Below are 19,721 nucleotides of genomic sequence, written 5' to 3' on the forward strand. Positions count from 1 at the left end.
TACAAGGACTAAAAACATTTGATGGCTTATGAAAGGAGAAATAATATTCTCACTGTTGGTAGCTTTCATGCTAAATGAATTTTTTTAAAGTTATCATGATGCTCAATTGCATTAACATCAGGCTATAAACTGAATATATTTTAAACTATTTTATGGGCCACAGACTGGCAACAATCAACATATGGGAAGAACTTGTTTTCTCCAGAGTATGTATAATTTAGATTACTCAGCACTATCTTGCCAATTCAGCAATCGTTTACAGCTTTTATTCTAAATATTGATCTGCTAAAAAGAATACACTAGAAGGAGAATATGAAGAATGATTGCTTTTATTACTTGAAGAGATTTTCAATCAATCTTAATTTCTTATATTTTCAATTTCTCAATTGAGAAATCTTAGGGTTACTTTTGGCAAATTTGTCTCCCCTTTCCCAAGGAAAGAGTAGAAAAATGGGTGGGGAGACAATGGGTGAATTTGGAGGACACTCATTGGGGTAGCTGAAGCAACACGGACTGTCCCGATGGCAGATAGGTGATGTTACGGGACCGCGAGAGCTGATAAGCGATATCTTCGGCTGCTTCAAGCTTCCGCAATTCTATCAGGCCATCACCTGCTGTAGCCAATGAATTGGCAATTAATTCAGCTGCTTTTGAATCTCCCTCAGCTGAAATTATAGCTGCTTTCTTCTGCTGCTCAGCCTGTAGAAATGCAACAGAAAGCAAAAAAAAAAAAAACACCTTCAGAAAAAAAGGTTTAAGTGTTCATGTACTATTGCGCTAATTTAAAAAATGTGGTAGTTTAGTTATAAGACAGTAACCAAAATTAGGCAATTAACAAAAAAAATTGTAAGACAGAATGAATATGCTTGAAAAAAAGTGTCAAATTGGTACTTTTGATATTTTGATAAAGCAAGAGTAACAATGTTGCTTGCTATGTTAGTGTGCTAATATTGGCTATTGCTGCTATTCCTAGTGCATGACAGAGACCAGATATCAAGAAAGAACAATCCCTGCTATCCTTTTTAATGGAATCATTAAAGAAGTTTCTCCAAGGGCAAGCAGCTAGAAAGTATGACCTAAGACAAATTAAATAGGTACTTTGAAAGTTCCCACTATACTAAATGTATGGTGAAGACTGTGATATTTTGACTTATGCTTTTTGCCATAACCTATATTCTCTGAACTGAATATGGAATTCTAATATCAGGAAAGAAAAAACTATGGATACTTCCCAAAGGTTAGGAAGTGTATCTGATATTAGAGGTCATTTTTCCAACTCAAGAATAAAAACTCTCATGAGTTATATAGCCTCTTAAAGGAAGCAACTCTTTGTTTAAACAAACAGTGCTATGACTATGCTCAGTTACTAAGAATAGCGAGTGTCAGGTACAGAAAAGATTGGAGGAGGAAAAAGATGGAACACAACATACCGGTAGCTGTCATTCTGATAACAGTATTCTCAATAAAGATGAGACTGGATTCTGTCATCATAATAAGTGTGTCTTATTTTAAGCATGGTTTAAAAATGGCTTGAGTCATACAAGTTAAGCCAAAAACATATAGAATGTGCAATGGGGGAACTATTACTATAAAACTCATCAAATCAGGAAAGTTTTGGAAAATTTGGGAATGTTCCATTTCTTTCCGTAGATCATGCTATTCTAGATGCTGTTCAGTGGTTCTGGGAGTGAATCTTTTGATCTAAAAGCAGTTTGATATACCCCACTAATAGTTTCAATACAAGGCTGCTTCTATTTGGAATGCCATATCCAGGACATCATAAACTACTTTCAATTTAATGGAATTGCTTTTGAAACCCATCAAACTTATGGCAAGGCACAACTTTAATGTGCTCCAGAGGAGATTTCAGCATTATCTGGAAGGGAAACAAAATGTTCTGGAGTTTCTGGAATTAGTTCCTGAATTAGTGAGTTATGCATATCCCTATCGATGGTTATAAAGATAATGTACCTAGATGCTAGAAATGACAAATTCTGAAAATTTGAGCATTAAAAAAGGAGACAAAAAAATCTTTTCAGCAAGAAGTGAGCCAAGGCTGCCTGTACACATTCTCACCTTTTCCACTATGAATCTGGCCCTTTCAGCTTCTTGTTGGGCAACTTGTTTCATTTCTACTGCTTCTGTGAACTCTTTCCCAAATGTCAGGTGTGTCTGAGATGGAAGTAGAAAAAATAATACCAGTGAGTTATAATAATATAAACCATTGTTTCTCAATTTTGACAGCTTGAAGATGTGTGGACTTCAACTTTCAGAATTCCCTAGCAAGCATACTAGGAACTTTGGGAGTTAAAGCTGATATATATTTAAGTTTCCAAAATTGAGAAACACTGATACAAATTATTAATATCACTTCCACAGGTAATCGTAACCTCCTAGCATACATACACTGTAGAGAGAAATGAGAACAGTTTGACTTCCAGAGACTTTCCATTGCTGTTTCCATTCTCATTCCCCACAAATCACATTACCAGATAGATTTCTGTACCCCACTGAAAGATTGGAAGACTGAATTCCAGCTTGAACTCCATGCTCCCATGGAGCTAAGATTTTAATTTCCAGACAATATGGGGATGTTATAAGGTGTCAAGTTGGGGAAGCCACAAAACAAAACATACATGTACTCAAGACAAGCAACACGAGAGGTGGAGACAACTTATCTCATGTCAGTCACTCTCACAACCATCTAGTGGCCATATAAAGTGCAGGTCTGCTTTTTTCCATTCTGTATTTTTGCTATTTTGATTTTAAGGGTGGGGAAACGTGGTTGGCTCCTACACACACCCTCTATCTCAATCACACACTTGTTTTGGTTTAAAAAAGGATCAGAAAACTGATAGAAGATTAATCAGGGTTCTATGATGAAGTCAACTAGCTTCTGAACGGTCAATTCCTGCAACAGAAAAAGGAAAAGGCAAATAATGTGATTTTTTTCTGAAATAAATAAGAAAATTTTAGTAGGATATTGAGAAAGATTGATTTTGAGAAGGTTGCAAAGCAGTAAAGCTCATAGGGCTGTGGAAAGAAGGAAAAACAAATGAGGAACCCAATCAAGATTAATTGTAGCAGTGTGTTGGAATGCAGAAAGAGAGATAAGTGGCAAGGCCACATAAAGCTTTTGTGTGTAGGAAAATAAAGACTGTGCAGAAACCAAGAAAAGTTAAACTATCAGCACCTGTTAAAGTTTTAAATGACATTTCTCACATTATTTAATGGAGCCAGTTTTTTTGGTGGGAGATTCTTTTCACGTTATCGGGGACATACTCAGTTGAAGGCAATTTTTCTCATGCATTCATGTCCTATCCTTGCCCAGAGAGGAACCTCAGAGAGCAGCTTTTTATTTCATTGTGACTGTTGACTATGCTTTTAATGGAGCCATTTTCAGTTTTCTATTTCTTCATCATAAGTGTTATGTAAAATATATTTCTAAATATTTTCTATAATGCTGAGCTATATCAGTCTAGTGCTGTATGTGGAAAAATTCTTGAGTGAGATTTCCTCATCATAGCCTTAATGTAGCTAGAAACAACAGAGTCTAAGCTTCCATTTTCATTCCTACAGAAGTTCAATCTTGTGGTTAAATTTGGATGTTGGATACTTGAAATGGGAGATTAGAAGATAAATGATTTTCTCATGTTCTCCAACAATAAGTTATTTGATAGAGCAAGTTCAGCAACAAGGCAAAATATTATTATTATTATTAATAATAATGATAATAATGATGATAATAATAATGAAACTGTCTTTTTCCAGCTATTGTTTCCTTTGTGGATGGGGTTTGGAAAGAATTTATCTGATTCAAAAGCCAGAGAAATTTATTCAAAATATATAATATAAATATTTTACATTAAGGGTTTCCTAGTTGGAAGGAAAGAGGGAAAGGTGCTTCTATGCTTTATTTCTACATGCCTTGTAAGACTACTGTGTTTTCTCTCTCTTTCTGTGTATGTATATCTCTGTATGCATGTTTTTAAAGTATTTTTATGTTTCTACAGTTTTATATTCTTATCTCTAGTGGTTTCATAGAATGTTACAAGCTGGGTGGGTGGGTGGGTGGAATATTTCAAGGAATTAAATAAGACAATAGACTATTAACTTTAGAGGGGCACAACCTTCAACTAGGTTGGCATGCTTTCCTATTGTATGGGAAGAATAAGATACAGAGTTATTTTCAAAGACATTATGTTAGAAATGCACTGTTATCAGTATGGCTTAAAATTAAAGAACAACACTACCTGAAAAATACCAGTCTGGCTTTCCACAAATGAAGCATTGATACATCCGAATGTTATTAACATGGAAAAAATTGTAAGATAGATATAAAGATATTCTGAATGAAAAAGGGGACTTAAAAAACAAGCAGGAACTTAGTAGTCAAGGGATTGACATTGCATGGTGGGCACAAATGCAGATACAATCTTGATACGAGAAAGATGCTAAAATGTATAGTTTTAATAAAGAATTAACAGAATTGGACCAGATATTATCTGGAGTAGATGAAAAATTGATAAAGAAAATATATTGTTATTGAATGGATATTAAACTTGGAAGCGAGCAGGTAAAGGAGACAATGATTGGGTGGGCTAAATTTTTTGGATATGAAATAGAATTAGACAAATAGCAGAAACTGTGGGATAGAAATATTAAATTGACTATGTCAACTGCATAGAAAGAAAAATTGTATAAATGTTTTAACAGATGGCATTCTGCACCAACAAGATTGGCAAAAATGTATAAGGATAGATCTGTTAATGTTGGAAATGTAATCAAACACCTGGTTCATACCATATATACATACCATATGTAGTGGACATGTCCACAAGCTAAAAAATATTGGATGAAAATACATACCTGGTTGGAAAAAAATGATAAAATAGCATACAGACATGAAACCAGAAATATTATTATTGGGTATTCTACCAGAAAAATATGATAAAAGGACTACATACTTGATTTTACATATATTAACTGCAGCTAGAATTGCATGTGCTCAACAATGGAAGTGTGATGAGATCCCGACAGATGAGAATATAATTTAGAAAATACTAGAATGTGCATAAATGGGATAGACTTTGTCTTTACTATTAAGGACAAAGAAGAAACTAAATACTTTTCGACATGGGTTTTTTTTATCAATGGCTAGACAATAAAAATAGAAATTAGAAAGAAAGGAACATAAAAAGGATAAATGTTAAAATGGAAATTTGTTAAAATGGACAAACAAAACATTACTACAGTATTGTTATTGTGATGAATGTTATTGTAAACACTTTGATTATGATCTCCTAAAAACAATTGTACCCAGACAACACACTGTTAGATTGAAATGGAATGTTTATATATTATATTAAAACAAATAAAACTTGGAAAAAAATAAAATATGTATTATTACTACTGATATATTTTTAGTAGATTTGGTGAAGTAAAATTTGAAGTCATTTTCAACAAGAAGCTCTTATTCTCCCAAAGGAGGATTTTTAATGTACCCTATATAAATGTAATTCCTTTTAAAAAAAGTGGTAAATCTTCTGCTTTAGATGTTTTTTAAAATTTGGTCACTAGTAGTAGATAGTGTTTATTAACTGTTATAAAACTATAAGCTGACACAAACAATTTATCAAAACACAATTGGATAGAATGAGTTCTAACTTTTGGCAAATACCACCAGGTTTTTTTTTTTTTAACTGTAATTTTTTTGACATCAATTGCTCAGGTAGATAATATTATAAGATCCAGCAGGGGGAACTCCCTTCCTAAGTCTACTAATATTTATCCCGAGAATCAGTCTGTTGCTTAATATATAATTATTTATCTATGTGAGAGACTGCTTTTAATCTTAAGGCATGAGAAGGGGGAAAATTTGAGCCAAAAGCTGGATATAACGGTAAACTCTCCCATAGGGGAAGCAAAATCATAACAAAGTCCCATTCCCATCAAAAAGTTCCCATTTTCCTTCCACAAATATCATCCATTCCTGGATAAAAAATGCTGAATTGTGTGACTAAAGGCACCAGAAATGCCTTGAAGCAGTTTCTCTCCAAAAATATGGAAAAACATGTCAGCCCCAGCTTTATGTGCTCGTTTCATCCAACCTGTATTTTTCCATTTGAGAAGAGTAGAAGATGGGACAAGCACAGGCAGATTTATTTTAAAGATTTTTTTGGGGGCAATTTCCTCTCTGTGAAAAGACATGAATGGAATAAGGATAAGTGTTTTGGAGGAAACTTCTCTTTTTGATAAGTGCAGCAAAAATATTTGCATACAAAGATGGAAAAATGAAATACCCACAGTAGAAGACTAGATTATAAAATTAATGAATTTGTGGAAACGGCAAAGCTGACTGGTTTGACCAGGGAAAAGATTATAGACTTTCATTAAAAGACTGGAAGCCTGGGTTTTGTTTTGTTAAAAGAAGACTGAATTAATGATTTATAGACATGAGGTTTACAACGGTCAAAGATTCTGGATGGAGACAGAATAAGATAGCAATTACTGAATAGAAAGAAAGACGGAAGTTATAATTCTGTATTTTCCTTTTAATCTTTTAATTTTGTATCCTTTCATTGTGTTAAACATTACCTTTATGAGTGGGCAAAACAAAAAAAGAACTATATTCCACTCAGAAATGGATCCTTCTTTTGATTCTGTATCAAAGTTATACAATCTAATAATAGAGAAATTAGCTGCAAGTTTAGAATTTTAGATGAGGATTTTTCCTCTCATCGACATCGATTTTTCCTCACATCGACATCGATATATTATATATATCGATATATCTATATCTATATCTATATCTATATCTATATATCTATATCTATCTATCTATCTATCTATATATATATATATCTATATCTATCTATCTATCTATCTATCTATCTATCTATCTATCTATCTATCTATCTATCTATCTATCTATCTATATATATATATATATATATATATATATATATATATATATAATTATATTAGTTTTCTTAAGTTTCGCGGTACTTACATGGATGGTGTTCGGCTTGGATTCGGGTATTCTCCCACGTCATTGTAGTTCTTTTAAAGTTGTAGCAACGTTTCAGCAGAATCTCATCTGCCATCATCAGGCTTCTGTATTGTGTCCGTACAGAAGCCTGATAGCTCTGTGCTTCTCAGAGTGAGAAGCACAGAGCTGAAGACAGAAGCCTGAAGATGATGAATGAGACTTCATCGAAACGTTGCCTAGATACTTCCAATCTTACGCGGGAAAACCCGAATAACCAAAGATCCACATACAAATACCCCGAGAACCTCAGAAAACATATATATATATATATATATATATATATATATATATATATATATATATATATATATATATATATATATATATATATATATATATATATATATATATATATATAAAATTACACAGCTTATTGATACAGTTTATTGATGCAGAATGCCTCTTACCAAGGAAACATCATCTAAAATGAGTCCAAATGTTGCTGCTCTTTCTGTGAGGTCTTCACTCACTTGTCTGGAAACCAACTCTCTTTGTGTGATTAGCTCCCCAGCATCAAAGCGAGCCTGGAATAATGACATATGCAAAGCAGCACTTAGAACAGACAGCAAAGCTAAAATTAGAACTACTGATTCATTAAAGTTTAATCCTAAATCAGATAGTATTTTAGCCCATGAACAACTATTATGCACATTTAATAACAAGCATTATTTTCTTGCTATTTCAGTGATAGTCTTCCCACAGGCATCAACTGCTCCTATGGGAAATAGCAGGTCAGTCTGGATTGGATTCAAACTGAACCAATTGGGTTCTTCTGTTCATTGGAAATGAACTCCAATCTGGTATCCCCAGTATGTCTTGGATTACAAACCTCATTATCTCTTTTTCTAATAAAGGTAGGAATATGTCACATCAATGTGTATATAAGCATATAGATCTGTCAAAAGCCATGTTATAAAAAAGGGCAGGCATATTTTTTTAAAAAATAAAACTGTTTGAAATTATTTCTCTATATCTTTATAAAAATTAATCTTGAATTTCATGTTCAACTTCACTCTTTCACACTTTCAAATCATTCTTACACGTTGACAATCTATTAATTTGTTCCAATAGAGAGCGTGAATAAAAAGAAGAAAAAGAAGTTATCAATGAGATAACAAGGATGGGAAATGAGGGAATAAGACTGGATCAGATAAAGGAAGAGGTTACTAAATAAGAAGTAGGAGTGAATACAACATAGATCTTACTGCACAGACACTAAGTGGTAAAGTCTCATCACCATAATATATACACACTTTCAAGTTCATGCCTCTAATTCTCCAAGTTTTTTTTTTAATGTGATGCCTTGTATTCCTCTTAGTGTTCAGTTCCTGCAAACTGCTCTGGTCCAGTTGCCTCCTGAAAAAGCATCTTTGGGACAACCATGACCTGGATGACTGAGAATCTCTACAGACCATTTGCTCTAGAGCAGGAGTAGTCAACCTTTTTATACCTACCACTCACTTTTGTATCTCCGTTAGTAGTAAAGTTTTCTCTAACCGCCAACCGGTTCCACAGTAATGGTGATTTATAAAGTAGGGGACAAAACCCCTACTGCCCACCATGAAAGCTGGAACACCCACTAGTGGGCGGTAGGGACCAGGTTGACTATCACTGCTCTAGAGTGTACTGGATTAATATAATTCCTGAATATTCCTTGTAATATGCCTTCCTCTTTTTCCTTTTCTCCTTCAAAGGAAAAAAAAATGCAATGCCCATATGTGAAAGTGACAGGAGACAGAGCTTTTATGGGCTGCACAAGAATATGTCCACAAACACAGAAAAGGAAGGAAACAGAATTAGAAAGTTTTGATAGACAGAAGGAATAATTGGCTCCACAAATAAAATGAATCAGTCCCTATCCTTTGTAGCATCCCACTAAATGAAGCATTAGAATTGTGAAAATAATGCCTAGGCTTACAAGAGGAGGGGACATGGTCTTATCCTACTCTCTCTTACCACCACAGATTTGAGGATCTCAGTTGTGATGGAAGGCAATACTCGTTCATCATAATCTTCGCCAATAGTGGTGAAAATCCGGGGGAGTTGTGTCATCTCTGGCCTGAACAAGATTCGGAGTGTGATATTCACATTCTGTAGATCTACCCAGAAGATAGGAAGCAGATCGTAGCAGTTACATATTTATAAATGAAGAAGGAAGCTGTTCTGAGCCTATCCCAAGCTTCCCACACCTATTTTAGGAGTCTATTGGGACCACAACTTCCAGAATTCCATCAGTATAGTCATCCAGAAGATACTTAGATAAGCCCTGCATATACAATTGCCTGGAAGGCAAATAAAGCATGATCTGCTACCGAATAATCTAGCTCACTTTTCTCTTCTAAACGCTTTTAGTCAACTTTAGTAAAGATAAGGATGACCATCTCAATTGGGTTCCTCCCCTTACTCCAATCCTATCTATCTAGTAAATCTTGCTAGTTTTTATTGTCCTACTCCATTAGGAGATGTAGGACCCAGGGAGAGAAAGAAAAAAATATCACAAACCAGGTAATATGATCTGCAAATCACTGCCCCTTCCTCTTCCCCCAAAATGTAGGAGTGTGGGGAGGGGGGAAACAGGGAGAAGAGAAGGATAACAAGCAGATGTGTTTCAATAGAAATATAATAGGATCATTTGTTCTAGTGATAAGTTTTCATTAAAAGATACTGTTGAAGCCATGTAATATTCATGGCAGGGATACGAAAGTGGCTTGCCACTAATATCTACTTTATCTTCTTGTGACTTCCTGGTGATCTGTCATTCAAGTATTAACCAAGTGCAAATCGTCTTAGTTTGAGATGAAGATCTGCCAGATGCTACTATAAGCTTTAGCTTTACGTGTCCAATTACCTAGCTCCAGCTCTCCATTCCATTAATAAAAATAGAATCAGGAGCTGTGGTCGTGCAGCGTTTAGAATGCTGTACTGCAGGCTACTTCTGACTGCTGGCTGCCTGCATTTGGCAGTTCAAATCTCACCAGGTTGATTCAGGCTTCCATCCTTCTGAAAGCGGTAAAATGAGAACCTGGATTGTTGGGGGCAATATTCTGACTCTATAAACAGCTTAGAGAGGGCTGTAAGGTACTGTAAAGTGGTATATAAGTCTAAGTGCTATTGCGATAGCTATTTGCGTCACCGCTTACCTTTGCTCCCAGTGATTACAGGCACATTGCGAGGGCGGGAACGACAGTCAAACAGTATTGGCTTTTGAACCCAAGGAATAAGAAAATGGGTTCCTTCTCCCACCACTATGTCTTGAACACCTTGGAATCGATCAAATATGACAGCCCGGTGGCCTGCATCCACTGCAAACAGGGAAAAAAAATTCAAACTTTGAATGGATCCTTTCCTGCAAGAAAAGCAGGGAAAATGGAACAGTATATAAAATAAATAGGATTAAAACTAAATGGTATTTGTCAAACCACGTTGACATTGTTTTCTCTTGCCAAGATGAGGTCTTCTTCCATAGATGTTTAAGGACGTTGTAAGCACCATAGTATGTGTGAGGTGGGTTGTTCTTCTCCACATTCTTCTACGGCAGGTGTCAAACTGGTGGCCTGCGGGCCAGATACGCCACGCCCACCCCAGCTCCACAAAAAAATATCGCAATACATCACAAGATGGCAACATGACCCCACGAGTTTGGCACCCGTGTTCTACAGGGAAGCCCCGTTTTCTTAGATTGTCCTTCAATCTTCCTACGAGGGAAGTTTTGAGAAAACTGTTCCTTGTTCTCAGCCTCGACCTTCGGAGATTGATGGCCATATAGTAGGTGTGTTTCTGTGGATGTTGCTATAACCCACACATTCTGCGCAGCACTTTCTTGGCAAAATTTTTGGGGCTAAATACAGATGTTCTTAATGTGTGTGGTTGGGCATCCCAAATTATGCCCATTATTTCCTCCAAATGCTACTCCTAGCAAGTATTTTCTGTTTGATATTAAAACAATGGTTCTTAAAGGCAAGTGTGAAGTCCAGAGTTCCTCCCAGATACTTTAGAGCATGTTCTTTTTGTATTATTATTCCCAAATGATTGCTTTCACCAATCAGGTCCTCACTGGATACATAGAACTACAGCTCATTTCATTCCCTGCCATTATTATATGTTGAAATATAATAATCTTCAGTTCATGTGTTTTGGTAGGTCTGTGGCTAAATGCAACAAATTGTTCTATCAGAGAAAAATGGAGGAGCACCACAGTTGTGTTAATTACATAATTAACTGACCAGTTCAAAGCATCTTAAGACTGGATTACTTATAATTCTGCCAGTACTCCTTAAACTCCAGTCCAATTGAATCTGATTAAAGACATTAGTGACTAAATCTAGAATGTTTTATATACAATGATTTGTTCTTCCATGAAATGATAGCTTCTCTATGCTCTTGTTTATATCAGATCATGTAAAAAAATCAATTCCTTTAGATTTTATCTTTATTTTGTATCATAATCATCTGCCTCACTAATTAAGACAGCTGTTCCTCAATCCTGAAATATTACAACCATCAGAAATTGCACTGTGAGGTATATTCTAAAGCATATGAAAAACATCTTGCTAAGGAAGTTTTATGTGACTAATGTCAGACTGCAGATAGTCTTCTACTTAGAACCATTCATGTAATGTCCAACGTTAAAATGTCACTGTAGTTTCCCGTCATGTGATCAAAATTCAAGTACTTGGCACAACCAGCATGCATTTACAATGGCTTTAGTATCCCAAGTCACGTGATTACCATTTGCAATCTTCCCAGCCAATGTCCAAAAATCATCTCACCTAGAACATTTTTCTCCATTTATTTTCCTCTCTTCCATTTCTGGAAATCTTGAGGTTTCTGAAACTTGTTAATGTCTTTTCTTTTGATACTGTATCTCAACCCCACTAGTTAAATCAGACCGAGAAACTATGTTTAAGAAAAGTGGTTAGATAATATTTGGGAAAAGGATAAGACAATTATGCTGTCCTCTGATTTTCATTTGCTCAGTAACTGCTTTTTTTCTCAAAGACAAAATGCACAATTTGGGAAAATTACTTAATTACTTAAAAAGACTCACCACAAGTCTCCACACTATATCCCACAAGGAATTGATCTGCTTATGCTGTACCACAAACTATGGCTGCTTGAGGAACCATTATGATTCATTTTTTAACCAATGTACTTTTAAAGACAGTTTGGAAATTTCAATTAGTATAGGCTGCTTGAATAACGTTAGGAGCCAGGCATTCAGATCATAGTTCACTGTTGTGTGCCAATCACATTGGCTACTTGTTTCTGTATTTAAATTGTTATTGTCCTTTAATCTCCTAAAATTTTGAAATAAGCTACTACTTGTTTCAGCATTAATTTTAGAAACTCTCTTGGATATTATCAGAATCAAGACACTAGAGACTGGGTCTTTTCAGCATGCATTCATATCTTTGTACCAGTATCTTGAAAATATAAAGGTACAGTGAAATCTACTTTAAGTGAAGTGCAACTCTTGGTGATTGCATTCATTCATTGTTTTCTTGGCAACAGTGCAAAAGGGCTTTTAAAACACTTAACTTTAATTACTAAAAATAATTAACTTCTAGGTTTTTTTTTGCAAGCTCTCCAGCCTGTCTAACTTACTGTCATGAGATTTCTTAGTGTTTTTCCATCAAAGTATTGCCTGTATCTACCATGCTTAGCTTCTTCAAGATCAGGGAAGGTCAAAGGGTGCTGCCACCTGGTGAGACTTTTCTACATGAGTTAGAAAAATATTTTTAATGGCTAAAGAAGGATAACTGCCCCAGGAGAAAATTTGGATCTGGAGGGCTTTGGTTATAGGCTTAATTCTGGTAGAACTGTAATTCTTCCAGCCATCACAGTAGAAGAGGGGAAAAAATGAACTGTTATATTCTGTAGTTTTGTTTTTAAGTTCTTTGACAGAGAATCTTCTAAGAATATGGACTTGAGTTTTTTAAACAAAATCATTACTACACAAGCTGAAATTATCATATTTCATCAATTCCTATCTTAATATTTACTTGCTTATCTCACAGGAAAGAAAATGTCCTGCAGAGAAAGTCTTCCTTACCATTATATAGAGCAGAGTTGACAACGCCCCCAACAATTGCCAGTCCCAAGCCGAGTTTGCCCACAGTCTCAAAAATTTTGGAAGCCATTAGTGTCAATATAAGTCCTGCTTCTGTTTTCTGACACAATCACACCTATGCAAGTAGAGGAAAAAATCCAGTAATAAGAGGTTGGAGCAAAGAAATGGCTTCGCAGATGATACTTCTGCATAAAGAGCAGCTTCCTAACCATTTTTTTTTTAAAAAAATCTTCATAGAATGCATTAGTTACTTAAGAATGCTATTTGGGTAATTTAAGATACATTCCCTGAAATAATATACAACAATCCAGACTTTAAGGGGGGAAATTATTAGAATGCTGATATATCTTTAAAGAAATCATGTGATTTCAGGAAATGATTGAGTTAAAATATTTTTGAATGTGCAATGTGAATGCCCAAATCATCTTTTTCCTCTTTGAATCCAGATTGCTGGACAGCCCTAGCAATTTTCCAAATGTAATATCTTGCCCTGTATGTATGTAGAGCATTTCCAAAAACTTATTATCCTATATTCAGGAATATCAGAACCTAGAATTAAGGGTGTTAAGTAGTAGATTTAATCTTTAAAATTTACTCTTTAATCCTAGGATAAAATGTTCTTATTGAATACAAATGATGAAAGAATATTAAGATAAGACAGTCTGCTCCAATTAGTCTAGCTTCATTTTTTCTGACATAGAGCAATTAGCAAACACATTAAGAAGACTAAACTGGCAAATGAATAAGCAGGCCTAACTGTCTAATTGTTAGAATCCTGTATTGGCCATACAAGGCTGTTATCCTATTTCCCAAAGACAGTTTTAATTTTTTTTACTGAATTAAGTCTAGTGAACAGAACTCTTTTAAGATGTTAGTCTTTTCCAAAGCTCTTGAATGTGTTTTAATAAAATTTCCATAGCAGCTTTTATTCTAGGCAATTTGTCCGCTATATCTTCTCCCTTTGTCAGGAACCCGCCCTTTTGCAAATCCTCTATCTCTACTGAAATAGATATACCCCCAACCATTTGCTTCATCCTGGTTCTAGAAGACTACACGAGAATGTGCGATTCATTTCCCGAATCCGCCCATCCCCCAAATCCCCTTACCACTTCAGCCATTTCTCCATTTTGTGATCGTGCTTTTCCTTCTTAGGCTCAAAACGTTCATTTGCCATAATTCTGCACCGCATCCATTCCAGCAAAATACAAATATCAGAATTTCTTTTCAAGCATGCTTTTGCATTTCACAACCCCGCGTTTTGCTAAATTTTCCGCAGTTATTTCACAACAAAGGATACACCCCGTTCAGCAGAAGGGAAAAGAAGGGAAAAGAAGGGAAAGCTCACCGATTCTTAGGCATAACTCACCTCCTAAGGAAAAATTGACCTCCACATGAAGACTCCACCGACCCACCTGCTCCCTCTGTACTTACGCACAAGGCGCACCCGAACGTCGGCCCTTGCTAGCTGGGGCAGTGCCTGACGGGATTCGTAGTTCTTTCTACGGTAAAGACAAAAACAATAGTCTCAGCACCATGGGGCGTGTACGAGCAAAATTAAACTTCGAATCCCGAACGGCACCGCGATACAAAGGCCCGCCCTTTCCTATTGGCGCACGCCGCAGGGCTTCATGGGAATGGTACGCAGGTTAAACTGAGCCAGGCGGTAAGCACGAGGGAGTGGGTGAATTCCCGCCCCCCCTTCCGTTTGGATATGAAGAATTTCGTGCTTAGAGCGCGAATATGCCATTTTTTGGAGTTGATGTAGCAAAGAGAAGAATGATGTATACGGAACACATTTCCTCCCCCACCCCTGTTGTTTCGTTGCTGGAAGTCCTACACGTGTTTTAAGAATATGGAGTGGGATTAAAAAGAAATGTTCATGTGACATAACTCATGGTTTACTTAACCATGTTTATGAAATGTATGGGGTGTGAATGAGAGTTTAACCACAGATAGCACAGTGAGGTTTGCAGTTTGGTGTAGTTCTATTAATAATTAGATTTATCGCTTCTCGGCCTTTTGGCTAAGATCAAGTGTATCTGTTCTTATCAGTTTAATAATTAGATTTAAGTCATGCCTTTTCTCCAGGCATTTACTTGGCAACCCATTACTCCTAATTTCAACTACCAAATTTACTTAACATCTTTTTTAAATGGTGTATGGTTGTATTATAAAAGTATGAACACTATATGCAAACTAACGAGCAACATTGCTTCTGCAACCTTAGCACTGGGAAGTGCTATTTCATCTAAAAGCTGAAAGGTATTCTTGTTTTCAATATATAAAGATACTTTAATGTGCAAAGATAAGTTACCCCTCATTTTGATTTTTTTTCTCCAAGTTGATACAGGTTCATACAACCATATGACTTTAATTAAGATGTCATGTAAATATAACATAGCTGATGTGACTAATTTATGCTTCAAATATAATTTGAATCCAGAAAATTTGATTGGTCACATATTCTAGGCTCCTTCAAGAACTATAATTCAAAAATAAAAATTTAAACTACAGCTACTGCGTTCAATGTTTTAAGTGGTTAGCTAAATTGAAGGAAACATTTTTTCAAAGAAATATTTAATTAAAAGATCAAGATGATATATTTGCTTTTCATTACAATAATTTATATCTATGCATACAGAAGTATAGGGGTTGTCCCCCTTCTATACAAATTGTGACAATCTGCATTCAGTGCATCAGATCATAGCCCTTGTACCAATAGATTCATGATGCTTATATGTTTAATCAAGAGAACAGTTTTCAATGAACAATGATCATATTCCAATGAATGGATAGCCAATATTAAACATCACTGTATTTTCTTTTTCTCTCACCCATTAGTTTTCCTTCAGGAGGAAAAATAAAGTTTACTCATTTAAAGCATAATACTTAAAATACAAAGGTTAAGAGGATTACATTCTGACATAGATAATTCTCTGGAACTATGGCTCCCTAACTTTTGGGGCACCAGGGACCGATTCCGCAGAGAAAGGTTTTTCTGTGGACCCGAGGGGCATAGTTTTCTGTGCTGCCTGCATCTTGTGGGTGGGCCTTTGCTTCTTTACGTGGCCCAGTTTCTGGCATGCCACGGACCTGGAATTGCCACGGACCTGGAATTGGGAATCTCTGCTCTAGAAGAGAGCTTGGGACTAAAGTTGCAAACTTCTTTCATTTGTGTACTTTTATGTATTGCCCTGTTCATTCATGCAGAATGTATTTATTGAGCAGAGTCTCTGTTATATCATGGGGAAAAACAGCTAATTGCTCCATCGCATACTTGGAGAGATAGTCACAGATATTTTTGTCTATAGCTTTTGCTGTTGCTTGGAAGTTTTGAAAAATAGTCATGTGTTGGCTTTAATAGCAAATACCTGAAAGAGGTTACAATCTGAGGCCCAGAGTTGGGTGTAACATCAGATAAAGCCCCAAATCATCAGAAATTTTTATGTGGTAATAGTATAAAACTAGAGAAAAATTAAATATATTTAATTGAATTTAAATACACTCAAATCCAAATGAAATTGAATTTAGTTTTTAAACTGAATCACTTTGGAATATGACCCCCAGTTCATCTAAGCCCAATGGCAACAATTGTCTCATTAAAAGTTGCACAATCCTTGTTTAATTATTTACAAAGGTATATGATTCCTAACCAAACACTTATGTCACTAGTGGCTTTTAGTAGATTTTTCTTTATTGTTTACTAATTTGACATTTAGAATCTAGTGAGAAATTTTGTTTTGTAATAGGACATAGGTTAACTTTAAAAATCATCCAGTTCACCTGTAACATAGCCTTATTTCAGTTGTTTCAAGGTGAAAACTAAAAAGAGATCCAAAGCCAAGGAAACTCCTTGGAAAATGATATAAATATACTGCAATCAGTAAGACAATGCAGTATTTTCAAGAAAGCACCTACAAATCAGATAGACCAATTTGGGGCGACTAGATCTTTTGTGTTTTCATCCAAGGGTAAGAAGAGGTGAAATGGTCCTTAATTTCTTTTAGCATCCCCATACTTTGCTGCTTCCTCTGAATTACACCAACTAAGCCAACTGAGTAGAAAGTATTTTCACATCAGATCCTAGAGATCTAAAATGGGAGCATAATTTCCTCCTGCTACCTCTATTTCCATTTAATAAAAATGACACTATCCTGCTTAAAATCAAATTGACAGGTATTTGTTAGAAAATACCTGCTTGATTTGCTTTAGTTTAGTATTTACCAGTTAGTAAAGAACAAGCTAAACATTTTGCTGAGCATCTGTGAAGTTTTATTAGCATTTTTAAATGCTCTCAGAAGAGGACTATCATGCTGAAGTTTTTCCTATTTACAAAATAGCTACCAAAGGAAACAGTTAAGTGTTTTATTTATTACTCCTAATTTATCTTTAATTTTACTAATCAAATGGTCTCTTTTTCAAAGTCCCGGGTTTCCACTGTTTACCATTTTTCAACACCCATAAAATGTATGTGGGATCCAGAGACATTCCTGTATATGTGTATGATGCTAAAATTTAGCACTGCGCAGCCTGCTGGTTGCCACTTTATAATATTTTCTAATTACAACATTTAAAACTATAATAAAAGATAAGACAGAGTCCTGAGACCGTAAAGGGAGACTACTCTAATAGTTAATTCAGTCAACTCTTAGTGTTGTTCAAAGGTTTGAACTTTAATTACAAAGAAGATTTTTTAATCAGAAAATAAAAATATTTGTTTCCATTGCTCATCATTCCCGAGTCAATAAGGAAGACAGTGATACTTGTACTGTAAATATGAGCAGAATATCACTGGATAGTTCTCTGATCCACCTGAGACCCTGTAAGAAAAAATATCACATACAAAATGATGCCTTTGATGGCATTTCTATCTCCATCTGTTCACCACTACCCCCTCCTCTCCCCCCTTCTCTTTTAGCTGACTGTGGTTCAAACCTCCATTAAGCACTAAGTAGACAGAATCAAAGCAATTGGCCATTATATAGCTTCCATTAAAAATGAAGAAAAGGCAGAAAATTGCCTTCTTTACTTCAACATATTGCTGAGAGAACAACATTTCTAGGAATAGAGCATAGAAAAAAAAAGAAGCCAAGGGATCTGCTGACTGAGCACCTTTGGGAGGCATAATACACTCACCTGTCTCACCAGGAACAAGAATGATTGATTCTGATACTAATATCAGTGGCAAGAGGCTATCTTCACTACCGTGTTTGGTTTCTCACAACTGCATGTTAGGGGCTGGACCCCATTTTGTTTTTAAGCGATTAAAGAAGAGCCTTGCTGATCTAAAAGCTATGTAATCAAAAATCCAAAGTAGCTAACTTGGTGCCTCTGAAAAGACCAAAGCAGAATGTGAGCACAATACTATTAGGCATTTTGCTCAGCAACAACCAACATTCAAAGCCGTAAAGAGCCAAGATGATAAGCAGCCCTATGTTACTTGGCAGCCTTGCTCTTAAGTTTTGGATTATTACTCCAAGCCCATGAAAATGCTTTATTAAGGCTACCAGAGGTAGCATCCATTCTTTTGTAGTGCAGATCTAGAAACCTAGAATGAAAAGGTATGATGTAATACCATAAGCCAGGGGTGTCAAACTCACGTCATGGCGTCATGTGACATATTGTGACTTCCCCCCCCCTTTACTAAATCAGGCATGGGCATGGCCAGCATGTGATGTATCTGGTCCGTGGGCCACTAGTTTGACACCCCTGCCATAAACAATAATGCAGAGGGGTCTCCAACCTTGGCAACTTTAAGCCTGGAGGCTGGGGAATTTGGGGAGTTGAAGTCCTCCGGGCTTAAAGTTGCCAAGGTTGGAGATCCCTGGTCTAGCATGATACCCAGTTGTGGACCTTAGATTAAATAGTGGATAAGAAAACTGCTTATTTCAAATTTGTAATGAAGGTTTGTTCTAGAATTGGTGATTTAAACCAGAGTTTGGTACATCACTGGACAGGAAAATTTTAAGCTATGGTTAATTCCTCCTTTTGACCTTGGGCAAAGCGATAGGATGGAATGGCTGCAAACTGAGACTATTGTGGCTATTGCTTTTCATGGATCTTACTTCTCTGATATAACATAGATGGGTGACTACTTGAATAATAGACTTTGCAGGGCTAAGGATCATAGAACTTGTATGTCACCAATGGAGAATCTTGATAATTACTAATACTATTATCCTCTCCATCCAGCTTCAGTTTTTGTCAGCTTATGCTGATACATCCACTATGAATGTTTTTCCAGATACCCTTTCTTTTATGATCCTTGTCCTAGTGTTGGCCTAGCCTAAAGCTGGTTGGTATTTTTCGTCTGATACAAGTAGCCAAAAAACACACATAGGCGGGAAGGAATATATTTCATACTTTATTTCTGTACAGAATTAAAGAATTTACTTCGGACTAGTGTCAAATTACATCAGCAGTTTTAAACTGTTTGAAAGTTAAAACTAAAAATGATAGGAGACTCAAGGATAAATTCATTTTTGGTGTGGTTTGACCTTGTGGATGTAATATTGTACCTAAAAGGTCAAAAGTATGTGCCTTCACATTAATGAAGGAAAAATTTGATGCTATTCAAATAATATTTTAGGAAGACTTGTA

At 35.7% G+C, this 19,721-nt stretch overlaps 1 protein-coding gene, 1 long non-coding RNA gene and 1 pseudogene across 4 annotated transcripts in view; 2 read left to right on the forward strand and 1 right to left on the reverse strand.

The window, feature by feature from the left end:
- Nucleotides 1-311: 311 nt before the first annotated feature.
- PHB1 (prohibitin 1) lies at nucleotides 312-14,556 on the reverse strand. Of its 3 annotated transcripts, none has more exons than XM_087945898.1 (7): nucleotides 14,492-14,556; nucleotides 13,104-13,238; nucleotides 10,192-10,353; nucleotides 9,008-9,150; nucleotides 7,459-7,575; nucleotides 2,077-2,172; nucleotides 312-699 (listed from the first exon to the last, which is right to left on the reverse strand). In XM_087945898.1, exons 2-7 carry the CDS (start codon nucleotides 13,189-13,191, stop codon nucleotides 487-489), a joined length of 819 nt encoding a protein of 272 aa, XP_087802024.1. In that variant the 5' UTR covers nucleotides 13,192-13,238; nucleotides 14,492-14,556; the 3' UTR covers nucleotides 312-486. The 3 variants fall into 3 exon arrangements, with proteins under 3 accessions (XP_087802024.1, XP_026525498.1, XP_087802025.1); XM_026669713.2 differs by having other exon boundaries at nucleotides 13,104-13,236; nucleotides 14,488-14,556; XM_087945899.1 differs by having other exon boundaries at nucleotides 13,104-13,236; nucleotides 14,228-14,556.
- Nucleotides 14,557-14,692: 136 nt separating this feature from the next.
- Nucleotides 14,693-19,721, forward strand: part of LOC148129025 (uncharacterized) — a 172,891-nt gene continuing 167,862 nt past the window's right edge. Inside the window, exon 1 of the long non-coding RNA XR_015745727.1 lies at nucleotides 14,693-14,784. This is a non-coding gene — a long non-coding RNA (uncharacterized LOC148129025). The remainder of the gene's footprint in view (nucleotides 14,785-19,721) is intronic.
- LOC113413538 (U2 spliceosomal RNA) lies at nucleotides 15,125-15,230 on the forward strand (annotated as a pseudogene).

This window comes from Notechis scutatus, chromosome Z, assembly GCF_049901735.1.
Source record: "Notechis scutatus isolate UNSWTSFEM ecotype Mainland chromosome Z, rNotScu1.2, whole genome shotgun sequence".
NCBI classification, from domain to species: Eukaryota; Metazoa; Chordata; class Lepidosauria; order Squamata; family Elapidae; genus Notechis; species Notechis scutatus.

Coding starts and splice junctions, on each gene's coding strand:
- PHB1 (XM_087945898.1), bottom strand. CDS start 13,191: ATGGCTTCCAAAATTTTTGAGACTGTGGGCAAACTCGGCTTGGGACTG. Junction 7,576..9,007: donor AGATCCTCAAATCTGTGGTG/GTAAGAGAGAGT, acceptor TCATTATTCCAG/GCTCGCTTTGATGCTGGGGA. Junction 2,173..7,458: donor TTTTAGATGATGTTTCCTTG/GTAAGAGGCATT, acceptor CTTCCATCTCAG/ACACACCTGACATTTGGGAA.